Source organism: Notothenia rossii (assembly GCF_949606895.1).
Source record: "Notothenia rossii genome assembly, chromosome: 1".
In the NCBI taxonomy this organism is placed as follows: Eukaryota; Metazoa; Chordata; class Actinopteri; order Perciformes; family Nototheniidae; genus Notothenia; species Notothenia rossii.
The window spans coordinates 77041414-77056700 of record NC_136912.1 but is presented as its reverse complement, the minus strand read 5'-3'; the positions used below and the strand labels follow the sequence as shown (position 1 = coordinate 77056700).

Sequence of the window (15287 nt, the reverse complement as noted above, 5' to 3'; positions counted from 1 at the left end):
CCTGCCATCCCCCAGTATGATCCTCGCCTTGAATATATTCAGACCTCTTGTCATAATTTATAAAACAATATTCATTACTGTTATTTTTACTAAGACCAACACACAGACACCAACTTACTCCTCTCACAGGCAACAGGAATGAATCAGAGGTTTTTAATAAGCAATTAAAAAAAATATGATTCTTTATTATTATGTTAAGAAACTCAGTCAACACAGTATTACATGTTAACTGGTAAATGGAAAAACTTAACCTCACTTTTTTTTACAAACAAAAACCAACAGAATCATTTGAAAGTCACAAAATCATGTAAGGATTGAAGAAACAAAGAATACATTTTCTAGAAAATACTTTTTTTAACTTTTATGCAATAAATGCTGCATGTAGATTAAAAAGAAATACTTCAAAATAAAATTAAAATCTACACATGGTTAGACAAATCTACAGTGGTTTAAATATCCTTCAAAAGCCATTTGGGTAAATTCTCATTAGAACCCGAGAGAAAGGGAAACGTTTTTTGGAAATGTTCAGGAAACAGGAAAGTAATTTATCTACCAATTGGCATGATTATCATTATTGTGGCAATATGGGACTGAAATTGAACCCGCATGCGTTAATGCCAAGGAGACATGATTCAAAAATTATTACAATACTGAAAAACATAAAGCAAGGTAAAACAAGCACTGTCTCCCACACCTAGACACAAATAGTATTTTTTTACACTAAAGGACCACAACACCACCGATAATCTGAGCTAAATCAAACGTTGTTCACAAGATAGAGTGTTAAATATGTTCTTTATTCTCGCGTCCAGGAGAGAAGCTTTAAAATGAGACTAAATGGAGTCTCTGAAAAGATTCAAATGGGATACTTTAATTAAAAAAGGCGCGGTAGTGTTACAGACAGAATATTGTTCCGGCAGAAAACAGCTGTGATCTGGTTCTCCTGAGCAAGAAGAAGACACTCGATCTCTCCTCCGGCGCTGCTATATATATCCTCTGCTGGCTCCTCCCCGCCAGCCGGCTCACCTCGTCTCCAATGTCCGTTATTGCATTTCAACAGAGGATAGGTTCTTTTCACATTCAATATATGCTTAACACGCAGTTTCTCCTCATATTCTCTTTCATCACTTTTCATTTAACACATTCTAAACGCTGTAATCAATACTCTAAACAATACTTCTCGGCTCGTTTGGTTTCCGGTCATTCCGGATGTTGTCACATGCTACTCTCGTCTGTAAACAATAATGTATTCAAATAAACTGTACTTTCATTTAATATTCAACATGGTAGTACCTCGACATCTATAGTTGTAGTGTTAAATCCGTAGGTTTCGATTTGCACCACTCCATATCATTTAGCTACTCAATTCACCTCTTTAGGAAATCGTATATTAGCCACATGCTAAATACTAACCGTAGATGAAGGATTTTCAGAATAAAAGCTTAACTGCTTGTGCACAAGAATTTCTGGTTTTTCAGTATAAAAGAGCATTTAACTGACGGTATGTTTAAGCTACATTATACCATCAAAACATTGATTTTAATTTCTAACAGTCCCTCCTTACACACCTAAAAGGTGTGTATAATACTGAAATCAATGAGTTCTTCATCTGAACTTCGCATAGTAGGCTACATATCTCATATTACAAACATACAATCTAAATGGAATGGTTCAATAGGCTTAACTTTACAAAAATACAAAATAAATTATTTGCCTGGTTCAAACCTAAAAGTTGTCCCTTGTGTATGACTTCTAGTGTTTGCATTCAATATCATTCTTCAAAATAGCAGCAATGGCTTGGTATCAGAACATTTCTTCCTCCCTCCTTTCACAGAAACCGTTCTCATACCACGCTCAGTGTTAAGGCACTTGTTTTTACAAAGTGAAAAGAAACAAACCATTTTAGAATAGCAATGATTTATACAACATGAAATCTACCATATTAGAATAGTATAAAATAATAAAGTCAAATAAAATGGACTATCTTAGAATAGTGTAAAATTAATTGGAATAATAAAAATATTAAAAATATACTATCTTGGAATAGTATGAAGTAAATTGAAATGGATTCACTCCATTTTAATTTTGCTCACTTCTTCACATGATATCATTTAAAGAATCACATCGGCTGGACATTCATTGATCAATCTCATCTCCGAACATCCATATCATTTAAACTAACTCATCATTGTCATCCACATCTGTATACGGGGTGGGTCGTCTTGTTCTGCTAGCATTTGTAACTGTCTCCTCCTGAGAAATTTACCCTCCCTCCTTTCATACCATTTAAGGTATGAAAGTAATATGTTCTCTAGAAGGGGCCGTTGTACGTTCTACTCTGGGGTACGGCATTCTAGACAGTCATTTCTGGGAGAAGATTTTGGTCAGTTACAACAGTTGTAGAGTTTCATCACTTAAAAGTTCCTACTCAGTACCTTTGGGTGGTCTGTTCTAATGCAGTGATAAAGTCCCTGAAATGGTGTGAGAACCTGTGGAATATCAATAACTCATTATACTAATTTATTTTCAATTCTGGTCTACTTAAATAGCTATGCTAACCCCTTTAACAGTGTGTGGAACCTTGGGTGCCCGAGCATGTGATAATTACTCCCTCCTTTAACAAGGATTTTAAAAACAGAAGTCATTTCATTAATGGTTTGTAGTTTAATTCAGGAATTTACATTAATGGCAGATATGTTTCTCCTTTAAATAACATCTCTAAAAGTCAGGTCATCTGGTGAATGGATGACCTTTAGGAGCTGGTGGCGCTTGTCTTAGCAGACCAATGAGAAGCTGAAAGGCTCAGTATCTAACTCCTGGTTGGACCATGAAACCAGCAGGAACACTCATGACTGGAGGAGGCTGCATGTTGACAATGACCACATTGTTTTTCTTGCGAAACTTTAACTCCCGTTGCATCTGGCACCAGGAGCACCACTCACAGAAACAGGAACTCGCAATGTCGTTACAAAGGGAACCCTGTGGAGAACCAGAGTACTGATAAGGCCCTTTTTTTTAATAAATGTGTTCTTGTTATTTTTTAAAGTCTTACATTATCTACAATGAAAAAACTAAAATGTTTATTTTAATAAAAGGGATTATGTCAACAGATTTTACATAACTGTATTAGGTTAGTTGAAAGCAATAATATTAAGTTTTACAAAATATTTTTATTTTATTTTAATCTGAAATGATTAGGTTCAACTTGATGTTATTGCTTTTAACTAACCTATTACAGTTATGTGAAATCTGTTGACATAAAACATTTAATTTAAGTCATCGTTTCAGTTGTTTCAGTGTAGTTGTTCCAATTATGTTTTAATATGTGAACAGAGAAAATGACAAACATGTGTTCTTGAACCTCAGGAATGTAGGCTATATCATTATTCATGCTTAATTGAAGTGTATAAATACAGGCTACATTTTCTGTCGATGTTTACCTTGATACCGTATCTGTGTCGAATGCCGACCCGTAGAGCTAGCGCTGCAGGAGGCGCACACAGCGGCAGGCCGCAGGCGGCTGTGATAGCGGGGGTGAGCATGTCACATAATGGGAGACAACGGTTCTCTCCAAACCTCCCTGAAACTGTGCAGGCCAGACAAGGGCAGCACCAGAAACCATAGCAACCTGAAAAACAAGCAGTTTTAATAGATGTGTAATATCAAGTTTAACTGGTCTATTAGATTAAAGAATAAAACACAAATTACTCAAACATTGAAGCCTTTTACAAATGAATCTGACAGTAATTTGAATGAATAGGATTGAAGGTTGTGGTGTTGATTCTTACAGGTGCTGGTGTCCTCACAACAGTCAAAGAGGCCCGTGTTCCAGTCTGTCAAAGGGTATGCCATTGGCTCTGTAACTTCACCACAGCTGGATAGAAATGAACCTGTCAACACACAGAAAGTTGGTTTAGCAAGAACATATAGGTTAAATAATTTAAAAGTTACACATGAGGAATGCAATATACATATTTAATCCTTAAAGAATTCCAGATTCTTTTCTTTCATAGAAGATAACAAATAGGAAATTTCTCGACAATTATTCTATATCTTTTGTGTGAAAAAGTCTTCAAAAAAGAAGCAACAGGATGAGTCGTGGTGTAGGCTATTCACTTGTTAAAGGAGAATATTTATTTCAGTTTGGGCATAATGTTTTTTAGATGGCTAAGTGAAGCCGATGCACAAAAATGTACAGAATGACTCACAGACGCGGACGGCTCTATTGTGATATAAATCACAACAGAGCCGGTATTGAGGTCCTAAATATTATAATCATAGAAACACCGGTTTATGTTAATTTCATATCAGCAACAACTTATTCGAGTATGCTTATCATCAGATGCCACTGCGTATGGTTAGACTAATTCAGCCTTGATTTCTGTGTGTAGTCAGTAGAATGAACATCTTCCATAGTTCATCAAAAATATATAATAAATTGATCATCTAAAGCCAATGTAGACATTGAGAACATGGAGGGAGTTGCAGTGACAGGGAAAGGTCTCTTCACATTGCTTCAGATAAGCTAGTGTACACAGCACTCCTCAGGGTGTGTGAGCAGGAGTCTTTGAGGCCTGGGCAGCACTGATGTGAGAGTGCTGCTGTTACCGAGTGAATGACTGCAGTTTGCCTTTTAAATAGCCATGGACCCAGGAGGAGCCACCATGATACAAACACAGATTATTTCCATGTATTTATGGAAATGTAATACGAGCAGATCCTTTTTTTGTTTTTGTATTCCAGTTATTCTTTCATTACATTTAAGTAGCGTTGCATTTGATCTATATGGCCCAGTAGTAACTTGTAGTATTAAATAAAAAAAACGTTTCTCTGTTTTTGTGATAAGGTTACAATGACTTGCAAATATGATGCATGTGGCTATGTTAAAAATACAATTATAATAAACACCTTTTGTCCCTCCTTTACCTCCTCTTCACTGGATCATGTAAGCTGCCAAATTTGAGAATCAGCTTTCATTTTTTCTTTTAAAATAAATGTACTTAATTTCTTGACAGCAACATTAAAAAATCTCACCTGATTAAGCTGAAAGCCTTGTTGTCACGTCCAATTGCAGGGGGAATATGCCTTGTATGAGGAGCGGCACCTCATGCATTGGGCAAGTAAGCCCGAACAATGCTGCAGAACCTGCCTGAACCCAAAAGCAAGGAAAAGTAGAAACAGCATCAACAGCATTGTGCCGTTTTTATGTTAACACAGGTGTGGCAAACCAGTCAGACACGGTCCTTGCAAAGGATTGTGAAATTTTTTAAGGACGGTGAAAATGAATGCACGGTTGTCATGGCTAATTGTTTCTTACCTTACCTCTGTGTTTGACTCTGTTGGGATCCACTTCATGTGTTTCGTAGTGAAATTATAAGCTGAGGTTGAAACCTTTGTGTTTTAAGTAAAACCCATTTGACGATAAGACATTTCTCCTTGGTTAAAGGTGACCTATCATGCAAAATGCACTTTTGTACGTCTTTTCTACATGAATATGTGTCCCCGGTGTTCCAGGGAACTCATCAAGTGTCAGAAAACACAACCCTCTCTATTTTCCTCCATACCCAAATCTCTTAAAAAGGGGCTGCAACGGATGTGATACAGACTGATCCAGATTTGAACACTTCTATGACGTCACAGAAGTGGTGCTACGGCTATTGGGCCAACTCCACCAATCAGGAGGAGACAGCCATGGACATTGCCGTTCGAAAGCGCTGGAGACGCTGTAGTACATATGCCAGGCCTGTAGATGGTGCTGTTCTCACAGAATCAGCCCATGCAAAGACAGTGTTAAATTGATCGAAATGAGGAATGGATAAAATGCATGATCTGTTTGGTATTTTGAAAAAAAAAAAGTATAAATATGCCTTATATAGGTATGGTCCTACACTATTCAAATATAGCATGATAGGTCCACTTTAAGTTTTCCAAAAGAAAATTTGCATTATAATTGATTCATCCTAGTAGAGCAGGGGTCAGGAACCTTTTTGACTGGGAGAGCCATAAAAGCCAAATATTTCTAAATATATTTCATTGAGAGCCATATAGTATTTTTAAAATATAATAAATTAAATATGTCTTACTTTTAATGCGACTTCTGGTGCTGCATGGTTTTGCTGATGGCCTTGTAGTCTGGTTCATACGTGGTGAGGTTGAGCTTCATGCAGGCGTTGAGGCTTCCATCAGTTAATCGTGAGCGTAGGTTGGTCTTAATGTTCCTCATATGCGAGAATGACTGCTCACATGCATATGTAGAGCCAAACATGGTCAATACGGCAATACTCACACGCTGCATTGTGTGGTATGTCACAGGAAGCTCGTTCCAAGTTTTAAGAATCAGCTGGTCTTCAGGTTGAAGATTTTTCATTTTTGTCCACTTGTGTTCCCTCGCCAGCTCTGCTCGCTGTCGCGCAAGACTTTCCAACTCTCCATTAAGTGACTTGAACTTACTCATCCACATGTCTGATGCCTTCAGGTCAGCAACTTCCAGCTCAAAGTCTCCCGGGGATGCATGTCAGGTCGATTTTGTCCACTGCACACTCATGTGGATGAGTGATGAACTTGAAAAGACCAGTGCGCGCACGAAATTCTCCAAAACGTGCTTTGAATGACTGCAGGAGATTGGACGTAAAGCCAGCTAGCTGCTGGAGATCCAGATGTTGAGTGGAGTCACTTGCTAAGCATGCATCTCTAAATTGTTGCAGTCTTTCAAAGTGCAGAAGACGACCTGTTTCAATGTCCCTGAGAAAGACTTCCAGCTTGCTTTCAAATGCAAACACTGCTTGTTGAAGGGATGAGATTGTATTTCCAATACCTTGCATTTTCACATTGAGCTGGTTCAGATGGCCAGTTATGTCAACGAGATAGTGAAACTGCAGGAGCCAGTCAGTGTTGTCTAGCTCGGGATGCTTGACGCCTTTCATTTCAAGAAAAGTCCGGATTTCACTCAGGCAAGCTGCAAAACGGCTGAGCACCTTCCCCCTTGACAACCAACGCACGTTGCTGTGTAAAAGCAGACCGGGATAATGATTCCCAACTTCTTCTAACAGAGCTTTAAACTGGCGATCATTTAAAGCTCGGGCAACAATAAAGTTGACCACTCGAATGACCAGTGACATCACCTCACCAAGCTCCTGGCCACACGTCTGAGCGCAAAGCGCCTCCTGGTGCAGGATGCAATGAAAACTTAGGATGGCTCTCTTTTCATGTTCACGGAGAAGCGCTACAAATCCTTTGTTCTTCCCCAACATACAGGGTGCACCATCAGTACAGACAGAAATAAGTTTATCCATCGGTAGTTTTTTTTCTTTAGCAAACTCCATAAAAGACGTGAATAAATCCTCTCCTCTTGTTTCATTGGCCAAACAGCCAAGCTTTCCTCACGCAGTGTGTCACCTGCAGCATACCTGGCAATTATACTGCACTGAGATAGATGGCTAACGTCTGTTGACTCATCTAACGCGAGAGAAAAGTATGTCCCGGCATTTATGTCCTTAATTTGTGTTTCCTCGACTTGATTTGCCATCATGATGCTACGATCGTGCACAGTTCTTGCTGACAGGAGCATGTCTTTTATTCGTTTGATTATCTTGTCTTTATTTGGGAAGTCATCAAACAGTTCATTGGCCACATCAAGCATGAATGTTTTGGCATAGGGCCTACTCGTCATCTGTGAATGGCTTTCCATCCCTTACTATTGCCAAAGCTCCCGCAAAGCTAGCGGAATTCCCGTCACCTTGCTTGGTCCACACACGTAGTTACTGCTGACTCGTCTGCACTCTCCGCTCTAGCTCCTCGCATGCCCTTTTCCTGCTGTCCCCCGCTGGATATTTCGATGCAAATGAAGCATGGTGCGTATCGAAGTGCCGCTATATATTTGACCGTTTCATCGATGCAATTTTATCATTGCATATTAGACATACCGCAGATCCTGCTCTCTCCACAAACGCAAATTCCTCTGTCCATGCAGCAACCTGGAATGCACGGTAATCATCGTCTTTTTTTCTTTTCGCCATCTTTTCCGTTACAACCCACGGGTGACCCGTGACCCGTGACATTTATCTTCAAAACTAATTTCTATTTACTTTAAAATTACACAGTATTATTAAGAAATATCACAAGTATTTTAAAATCAGTTCCAAACTGATTTTTTTTTTTTTTTTTTTTTTAAACTCAAAATTGTCTGGGAGCCATATGCCATCACCGGAAGAGCCATATATGGCTCGCGAGCCATAGGTTCCCGACCGCTGTAGTAGAGGTTCCACATAACATAGCTTAACATGTGCTCTCCTATTATATCACTATATCGCTTTTTTGTAGTTTCAAGCTTTAAATGAACATGACATCAGAAATCTGTTTTTACAGGTGTCATACGGTTTTTCTATACTTCTGTCTCACGATAATTGAGAGAGGATACAGGAGGAGAAAGCTGTAGTATCCCAGCAAAAAAGTAGTTTTCTTTAGTTTTTTAAATCAAGGAGATATGTTGTGCCTGGCATGAATGTAACGAACAAATGTAATTCAATAACATATTGCTTGCTACCATAAAAGCCAAGTTGTCTCTTACATAATAACATCTCCAGCCACGATTCTATTAAAGTTGAGATTCCTTTATATGATTTATTACAGGGAGTTTCCTTACAGCTATATTTTGTTACAATGAAATGTGAGTGGAGTAAATAAATAAAGTGCACAGGTAACTAAGCTCTCTCTATATTTGTTTTTATGTTGACAGGAAGACATGCCATCATGAATACCTCATCAGGCTGGAATCTGTTTCCACAGTTATGGCTGAGATCTGGAACTGCAATGGCCAAACACTATCCACACTTCAACAGTGTCAGTGTCCCCTCGTGCCCTGTATTAATTTATTCCAGTGTTTAATGTAATGTATTTGTCTGTAGATAAAGAACATAGATAACATAACGAGTGCTTAAAAACGAGTCTTTTATTAATAGTGTTGTATACTACCCGCTTCTGGTAATCACATTGAAATATAACACTGTTTTAGACATGATTTAAGTATTACTAAGCAGCAATAAAACGTCCAAATGATCATTTACATAGCCAAGATGGAAGGGCTAAAAGGGCATCCTGACCATAGTCATTTAATTATTAATACACCAAACTATTATTTCTTAAATTCGTCAATGCTCTCAAAAGGGGGCATCTAATCTAATATGAAAAAAACATGTTTCCACCTAGAAGTAACCATAAAAAGCAAAATCCTTTTCAGTTTAACACTCCAACTGTATTAATCTTGTAGGTCCAACCTTGCCAAAAGGCTCTTCTAAAAATCTTAATAATGGAAGAATCACAAAAAAAAAATATATATATATATACTGTTGCTGTATACTGTTCATTTTAATCTGTGAAATGCTGTAAGAAGTTTTTTTTACTGCATGTCAGCTCATGTGCTTGTATGTCATAATTTAGCTTCATGTATAGGAGTAAGACCGAGCCACTGGTCTCTTTTTCACCAGTTGTTTAGGCACCACTGTTTCCAGCAGCCTCCTCACTAGGTCCAGTCTGCCTGTCTTGATCAGAGAGCGGGATAGCTCTGTGACCTCCTCTGTGTGAGTCCTGTAGAGGCACCTGAGCTCGGATTTTACAACGTCCTTAGGGTACTTCCCCTCTGCCTTTTGCACCCACAGCTCTAGTTGGGCGATGGCGAGGCTTGGGTCAGGGCCTCCCAGCATGAACAGAGTCAGGAGAGCCTGCAGGAGGCAGCGCAGGGCCGTGGTGTCCGTGCTGCCCGGCCTTTCCAGCTCCACAGCCAGTTTGAAGCAGTCTGCAGCGTTCTGCTCCTCGCCCTTCAGCAGGAGGCAGCGTCCTCTGAGCACGTGCAGGTCCGGCAGGCTGTCCCCCAGCTCAAACTGAAGGGCATGGGACAGACTCACCAACGCACTGTTCACTGCGCCCTCATCCACCAAAAGGCTCTCCTGAAGGGCATCGACACCCATGTAGTAGTACACCTAAAAAGAAAAGACATGAATTATGTTTGTATTTAATATATATTTAGAAATCTATCTTTATTGCTCATTATTAGTTTGTGTCTTTACCTGTGCCATCTCCAGGTGAGTCCGCAGACACGGACGTACAGTCAGGACCTTGTCCAAATCTTTTCTGGCCTCAACTAGTTTCTGTCGGTCTGGAATTCCACCTTGAGCATATTTTGCCTTCTCCAGGTCCCTGACATAAAGCATCACATTGATCTAAAGAAAAAATAAATAACTTTGAATAAATAAGGGAATATAAATACTAAGGCTGCACAATATACATTTGTTGTCAATGAAAACTTCTCGAAAGACTGATATCGCTTGTGTTTTTGTGATGATTTCTTGAGTGATTTGAATGTACGGCAAGTTGGTCGAAACCAACTACGATTTTCTACTTGCATAATCAGTAATTTTATATGCATGATTCTTTGAGGAGAAAACTGTTTTATAGATTAAAACAACTGAACTTTCAGTCGACGAAGAAGTTCAGGACAATCGTAACAGAGTATCAGTATAGAAAACCGTACTTCAAACTGTAATAACAATAATTTATTTTTACTTTTTTTGTTCAGTTCAATGCTCAATTTGTTCGCAAAATGAATTATTTTGAAATAATATCTTGAACTAACAATTTGTTGTATTTTAGTTGTATTGTGAAACGAGCGCAACTGAGTACATTGAATTTAGTCATATTGTATTTATTATTCAACAATGGCATCGCCCATTGCCAATGTGTTTCTCATCTGAACAGCCCTATTGAATACATACTGTACCATGCACAAATGACAACACCAGTGATTAACATCAGGAATTGGGATTTCTGTGCATCTTTCAGACAAATTAATGCAAATTGTCTTGCATTAAAAGGGATTTCACGTTGTAGGTTTTGCCAGCTTGGTTTCAGGATGCGTTGCCGGGCGGCAGTACCTTAGCGCGGGTGCAGTAGGCCTGCCAGTTTAGCTCTGGGTCTGGGAGCACGTTCAGGGCCATGTTGCAGATCCCTGTGGCCATCTCATGTTTGCCCAGCAGAAAGAAGACCTTTGCCAGAAGGTTCAGGGTGAATGCATCCTCACTGGCCAAGTTTATGGCCTAAAGGACAAAGACAAGTATGTTACGATGAATATATACAAATATTATCACTTGACATCGTTATTGAATCAGGTTTTCCTGTAAGTTTATCTATTTCTATTTGAAACAGGGTTTTGGTCGGCATAAACGCATAGACACAGCAAAGGTGGATGTGTTTAACAGGAAGTAACTTTTACAAGGGGCTTTGTCAATTCAATTTAAACTGAAATAGCTTTATTAGCATGACCATAATGTACATACAGTATTGCCAAAGCTCTGTACAATTGCAAAATCCATACACAAATATACATTTGAAACAAACTGGTAAACTGCTTTTTCTATTACTGGAAGAAACTGTATAATGTATAATATATTGATAATGATATAATGATCATGTCAGGTTGATTTTAGTCAAATGATTATCATACTGTATAGGAGTCCCTTATATTCTCCAAGCTTGCCTGATATTTGGTGAAATATCTCAATGTGTGAGTTAACTTACAGTTCCATAGCAGGATAGAGGATCAGAGGCAGAGTAGCCACAGTCATGTATGGACATGGGAACAGTGGTGAACTCTTCCTTCCTCTCCAACATGATGCCAACATAACACCAGGCAAGAGCTGAGGGGAGATACCAAAATCAGAGTGTATACCAGTTTCTGACAAAACCAACCATGTGTTGTTTGTCTCCCTCTAGATTAAAGAAATTGCTACTACTGTGTGTTACAACATCTTAAATACAGTCTTTGTTATTACTAAAACACTACAATAGTTGAGGTTCCATTGTATGGATTTCAATGTAAGGTTTGAACTAAAGTAGGCCCATATATTTGCAGCATGTAAATAAGTCAGCACAGCTTCACTTCACGTTCAACTTTACGCCTCTAAATGTACAAAAGAGCAGCTATGCTCACAGATAAACCTGATGTGATTACCTTTGTGTTGCGATTTTTCTGAATCTAATGTTTCTTTGAGAAGCTTCAGACCCTTATTGTAGTGAGAGAGTCTGGAGTATTCAGAGTCCGCCTTGGTCTTTACTATGTCGTCAAGTCTGCGGGGAGAAAGTTACTTAATAAAAATGACACATCATGTGATGTGGTGGTTCATCATATGTTTTCGTTTTGTACCTTATGTAGATAGTGGCCATTTTAAAATACCAGCTTCTTTTTTCCTCTACTGATATCTGAAAAACAACAATACATACAAGTATTTAGTACGTTCTACAATTATATTTATTTTACAGGAATACATATTTGCATTGGTTTTATTGCTATTCCACCTTAAAGGTAGGGTAGATAATTCACTTCAGAAACACTTTTTGTTATATTCCATGGAATGCTCTTAACATCCCGACAGCAATGAATACATTAAATGCTTTGGCAATAAATACATTTAAAAAATGTCATCTGTGGAAGCCGTAGTACTGTAAAAAGCTAGACCAATCATCTGAGCCGGCCCGGCTAAAATAACTGGATGGCCTACCTGCCTGTCAGCCTTCCATCTGTGCACACACTTATCTCGTGCCCTCATTGGTCATGTGCACGTTTGTGTGTGTTGGAGGAGGGGCTCTGTAAGGAAGTCTGAAGGAAGGGGCAGATTTTTTCCGGTTGTGTACTTTCAAATTCTAGCGCACTCGATCTGGTTTCTCCGTTCTTACCTACCCACCTTTAATAAAGAGCGTTTTGCTTTGATCGTGAAAAGTAGTAAGCTGTGGACAAGTGTTCTGAAGAATAAGAAATGTGAATATTATTTATATATCAGTTGTTGTGAACCAAGTTACATATTTATAAATCTTCTGAGCATAGCCCAATCCTTAAACTTCAGTAAAAGATGGTGGATCAATTTAATTATAGACGAGAAGTATATTTAATGATATTAAAGGATCATCAACATAAATACCAACCAATGAAATGCTAGAATGTTTGGAGATATTGCATGATGGATGTAGGGTAATAGTTTCAATGCTCCTGCTTACATTTAAATTATACCAACAAATATTGCTTTTGAATCTCACCAGATGACCCCCATAGTCCAGGGCTCTGTTGTAAAGCGTCAATGCTGCTGTCAGTCTGTCTCTCAGGTCCTCTTCACTGTCCAGCTCCACATCGTAGGGATAAACGTAAGCCTGCTCCGCCAGGCATCGAGCCGCCAGGATCCTGGTCTCCTCCTGAGAGGCCTCTCCAGCGTCTAAGCCCATGAGGTGGGACACTTTCTCCACACACTCGGTCGCATCCAGCTCTCTTCCAAGCTTGTCATAAACGTAGCCCAGATTGGCCCAGGCATTGAGGTTACCAGGGTCTTCTTTACAAATAGCCCTGAAAGGCCAAGAGACAGAGATATAGACAGAAACAGAGAGGTTAGAATAAGCTTCTTCCATCAAAGGGTCTTCAATATTGAAAGTGATTTATCAGTGAACTATTTTATGTTCCTATTTTGACAAGAATACAATTATTGAAAAGACCTTCATGGTCCTCAGAAGATGAATAATACTGGTGATGTCCTCACCTTTTATGTAAAGCATCAATCCGTTTGACATTTAAAAATAATTGTAATATTCTGACAACAATCAGATGGATTTCCATGAAAATTGGTACAAACATTCATGTTACCCAGAGAATGAATTGTGATAACTTCGGTTGATTTTTCGTTTTTCATCTCATTTCATCATAAGGTTAAAATTATAATTAATACCACAAGTTTATATGCCTCCACCAACTAGTCAAGTTGCAGTTTTTCATCCATGTTTGACCTAAATGTCAAAAATTCATAATTTTATCCTACTAGATATTTGTGTAAAATTGTCGTTATTAGCATTTACATGTTAGAGGTCACTGTGGCTTTTAATCACCAAATTTGAATCTGTCTTTTATTGTCCTTTTTTTAGGGGACATTTCTGCCAGATTTACTAGACACCCCTCAATGTGCTCATGTGTGAACACTAGCATGACAACAATCCTAAAATGGTAAGATTTATACTGAGATTTAGTTGAAAGAACTGCTGTGCCTTTATCGAGCGTCACAGAGAAGCTAGCATGCAATGGGCTCTGGTCATTTGTTATTCCAATGAACCGAGGTATCAGGATAGGCTGATCTGTAGCAGCAAAGAGGAAGTACATAAAATTATGCATAGATAAGATAAAATCAAGTAAAATACAATTTACTAGTGAAATATAAAGTTATGAGTATCTTAAGCTTGAGAGTACTATACCAACTACAAAAGGTAAAAAAAGGAGAAGTAATAGTTAATCGGAGGGATATACATTTCAATCATTAGAACAACATTGCGGTTTATTACGCATGTTATTGGGTAGTTAGCATGGGCAGCAGTCTTTTTCTTCAGAAGGTGACAAGACAAAATTAAGAAATAAATCCATTATTCTTGAACTCGTACTTTTGTTTATCATGCCTAATTTTTACTAAGGCCAAACAAGTCAAATATGTGTGTGTTCATATTAACAGCATGTTTGGTATGCTGATTTCTGTATTTGGGGGATAACATTCATAATCTGTCAACTACCGTGACTTCATGAAAGGGGGGTCTTGACTTTGGTTGATGTTTGACTATTGCAGGTAAAAGGGGAGGTTGGCCTTTTGTGCTGCTTTCATGTTGCTGTGAACACATGCAGTGTGGTATTTCTTGGTCAGCTCACAGATATTAAGCATAGTGAGACAAATTTTAACCTGTGTTGTATGTCTGTTTTAGAGACAGAATAAAACACATAACTAGTTAAGATCTGGAGTGAAATCATGTCAAAACAATCATCATCATGTACTCAAAACTCTTGCTTAGTGAATGTTAGGGATATTCTGCCTTCAACAAAAAAGCAGTGTGTGATCACCTGAATATTTCCTCAGCTGTGTCAAAGTGTTCCAGGTGGAAAGCCAGCAGACCCAACAGATTTCGGACAGCGTACTGCAGATATCCAGCTTCAGCCTCCAGCTCCCCTCTCAGGCTCTCCTGTTTCAGGTAAGTGTCTCTGAGTCTCAGCTTCACAGGCCCCACAGGATCACAGTTGAGACTGAGGTCCAGGTGGAAGTGGCCTGGGATGTAGTCCATGTCTTCCATCAGAGACTCGATGTCCTCTGTGCCGCCTGCCTCCATGGCGTCTAACTCCTCCTATTAAAAAAGACAAGAAATACAATAAGGAAACAGCTTTTATATTTTATAAAATATCCAACACAATAAAATACTGTGTCCTCCTTACTCTGAGGTGAAATCTA

General features: G+C 38.7%; 2 protein-coding genes across 3 annotated transcripts; both read right to left on the bottom strand.

The window, feature by feature from the left end:
- Nucleotides 1-385: 385 nt before the first annotated feature.
- LOC307036987 (cornifelin homolog B-like) lies at nt 386-5156 on the bottom strand. Of its 2 annotated transcripts, none has more exons than XM_079677681.1 (4): nt 5039-5150; nt 3789-3892; nt 3441-3628; nt 386-2979 (listed from the first exon to the last, which is right to left on the bottom strand). In XM_079677681.1, the coding sequence occupies exons 2-4, from the start codon at nt 3850-3852 to the stop codon at nt 2803-2805; spliced, it is 429 nt and encodes a 142-aa protein (XP_079533807.1). In that variant the 5' UTR covers nt 3853-3892; nt 5039-5150; the 3' UTR covers nt 386-2802. The 2 variants fall into 2 exon arrangements, with proteins under 2 accessions (XP_079533807.1, XP_079533806.1); XM_079677680.1 differs by having other exon boundaries at nt 387-2979; nt 3789-3890; nt 5035-5156.
- A 3776-nt stretch (nt 5157-8932) lies between these two features.
- ttc22 (tetratricopeptide repeat domain 22) lies at nt 8933-15287 on the bottom strand. The gene is made up of 8 exons (XM_079677633.1): nt 14906-15287; nt 13081-13381; nt 12194-12249; nt 12002-12117; nt 11569-11687; nt 10926-11087; nt 10062-10214; nt 8933-9974 (listed from the first exon to the last, which is right to left on the bottom strand). Exons 1-8 carry the CDS (start codon nt 15166-15168, stop codon nt 9438-9440), a joined length of 1707 nt encoding a protein of 568 aa, XP_079533759.1. The 5' UTR covers nt 15169-15287; the 3' UTR covers nt 8933-9437.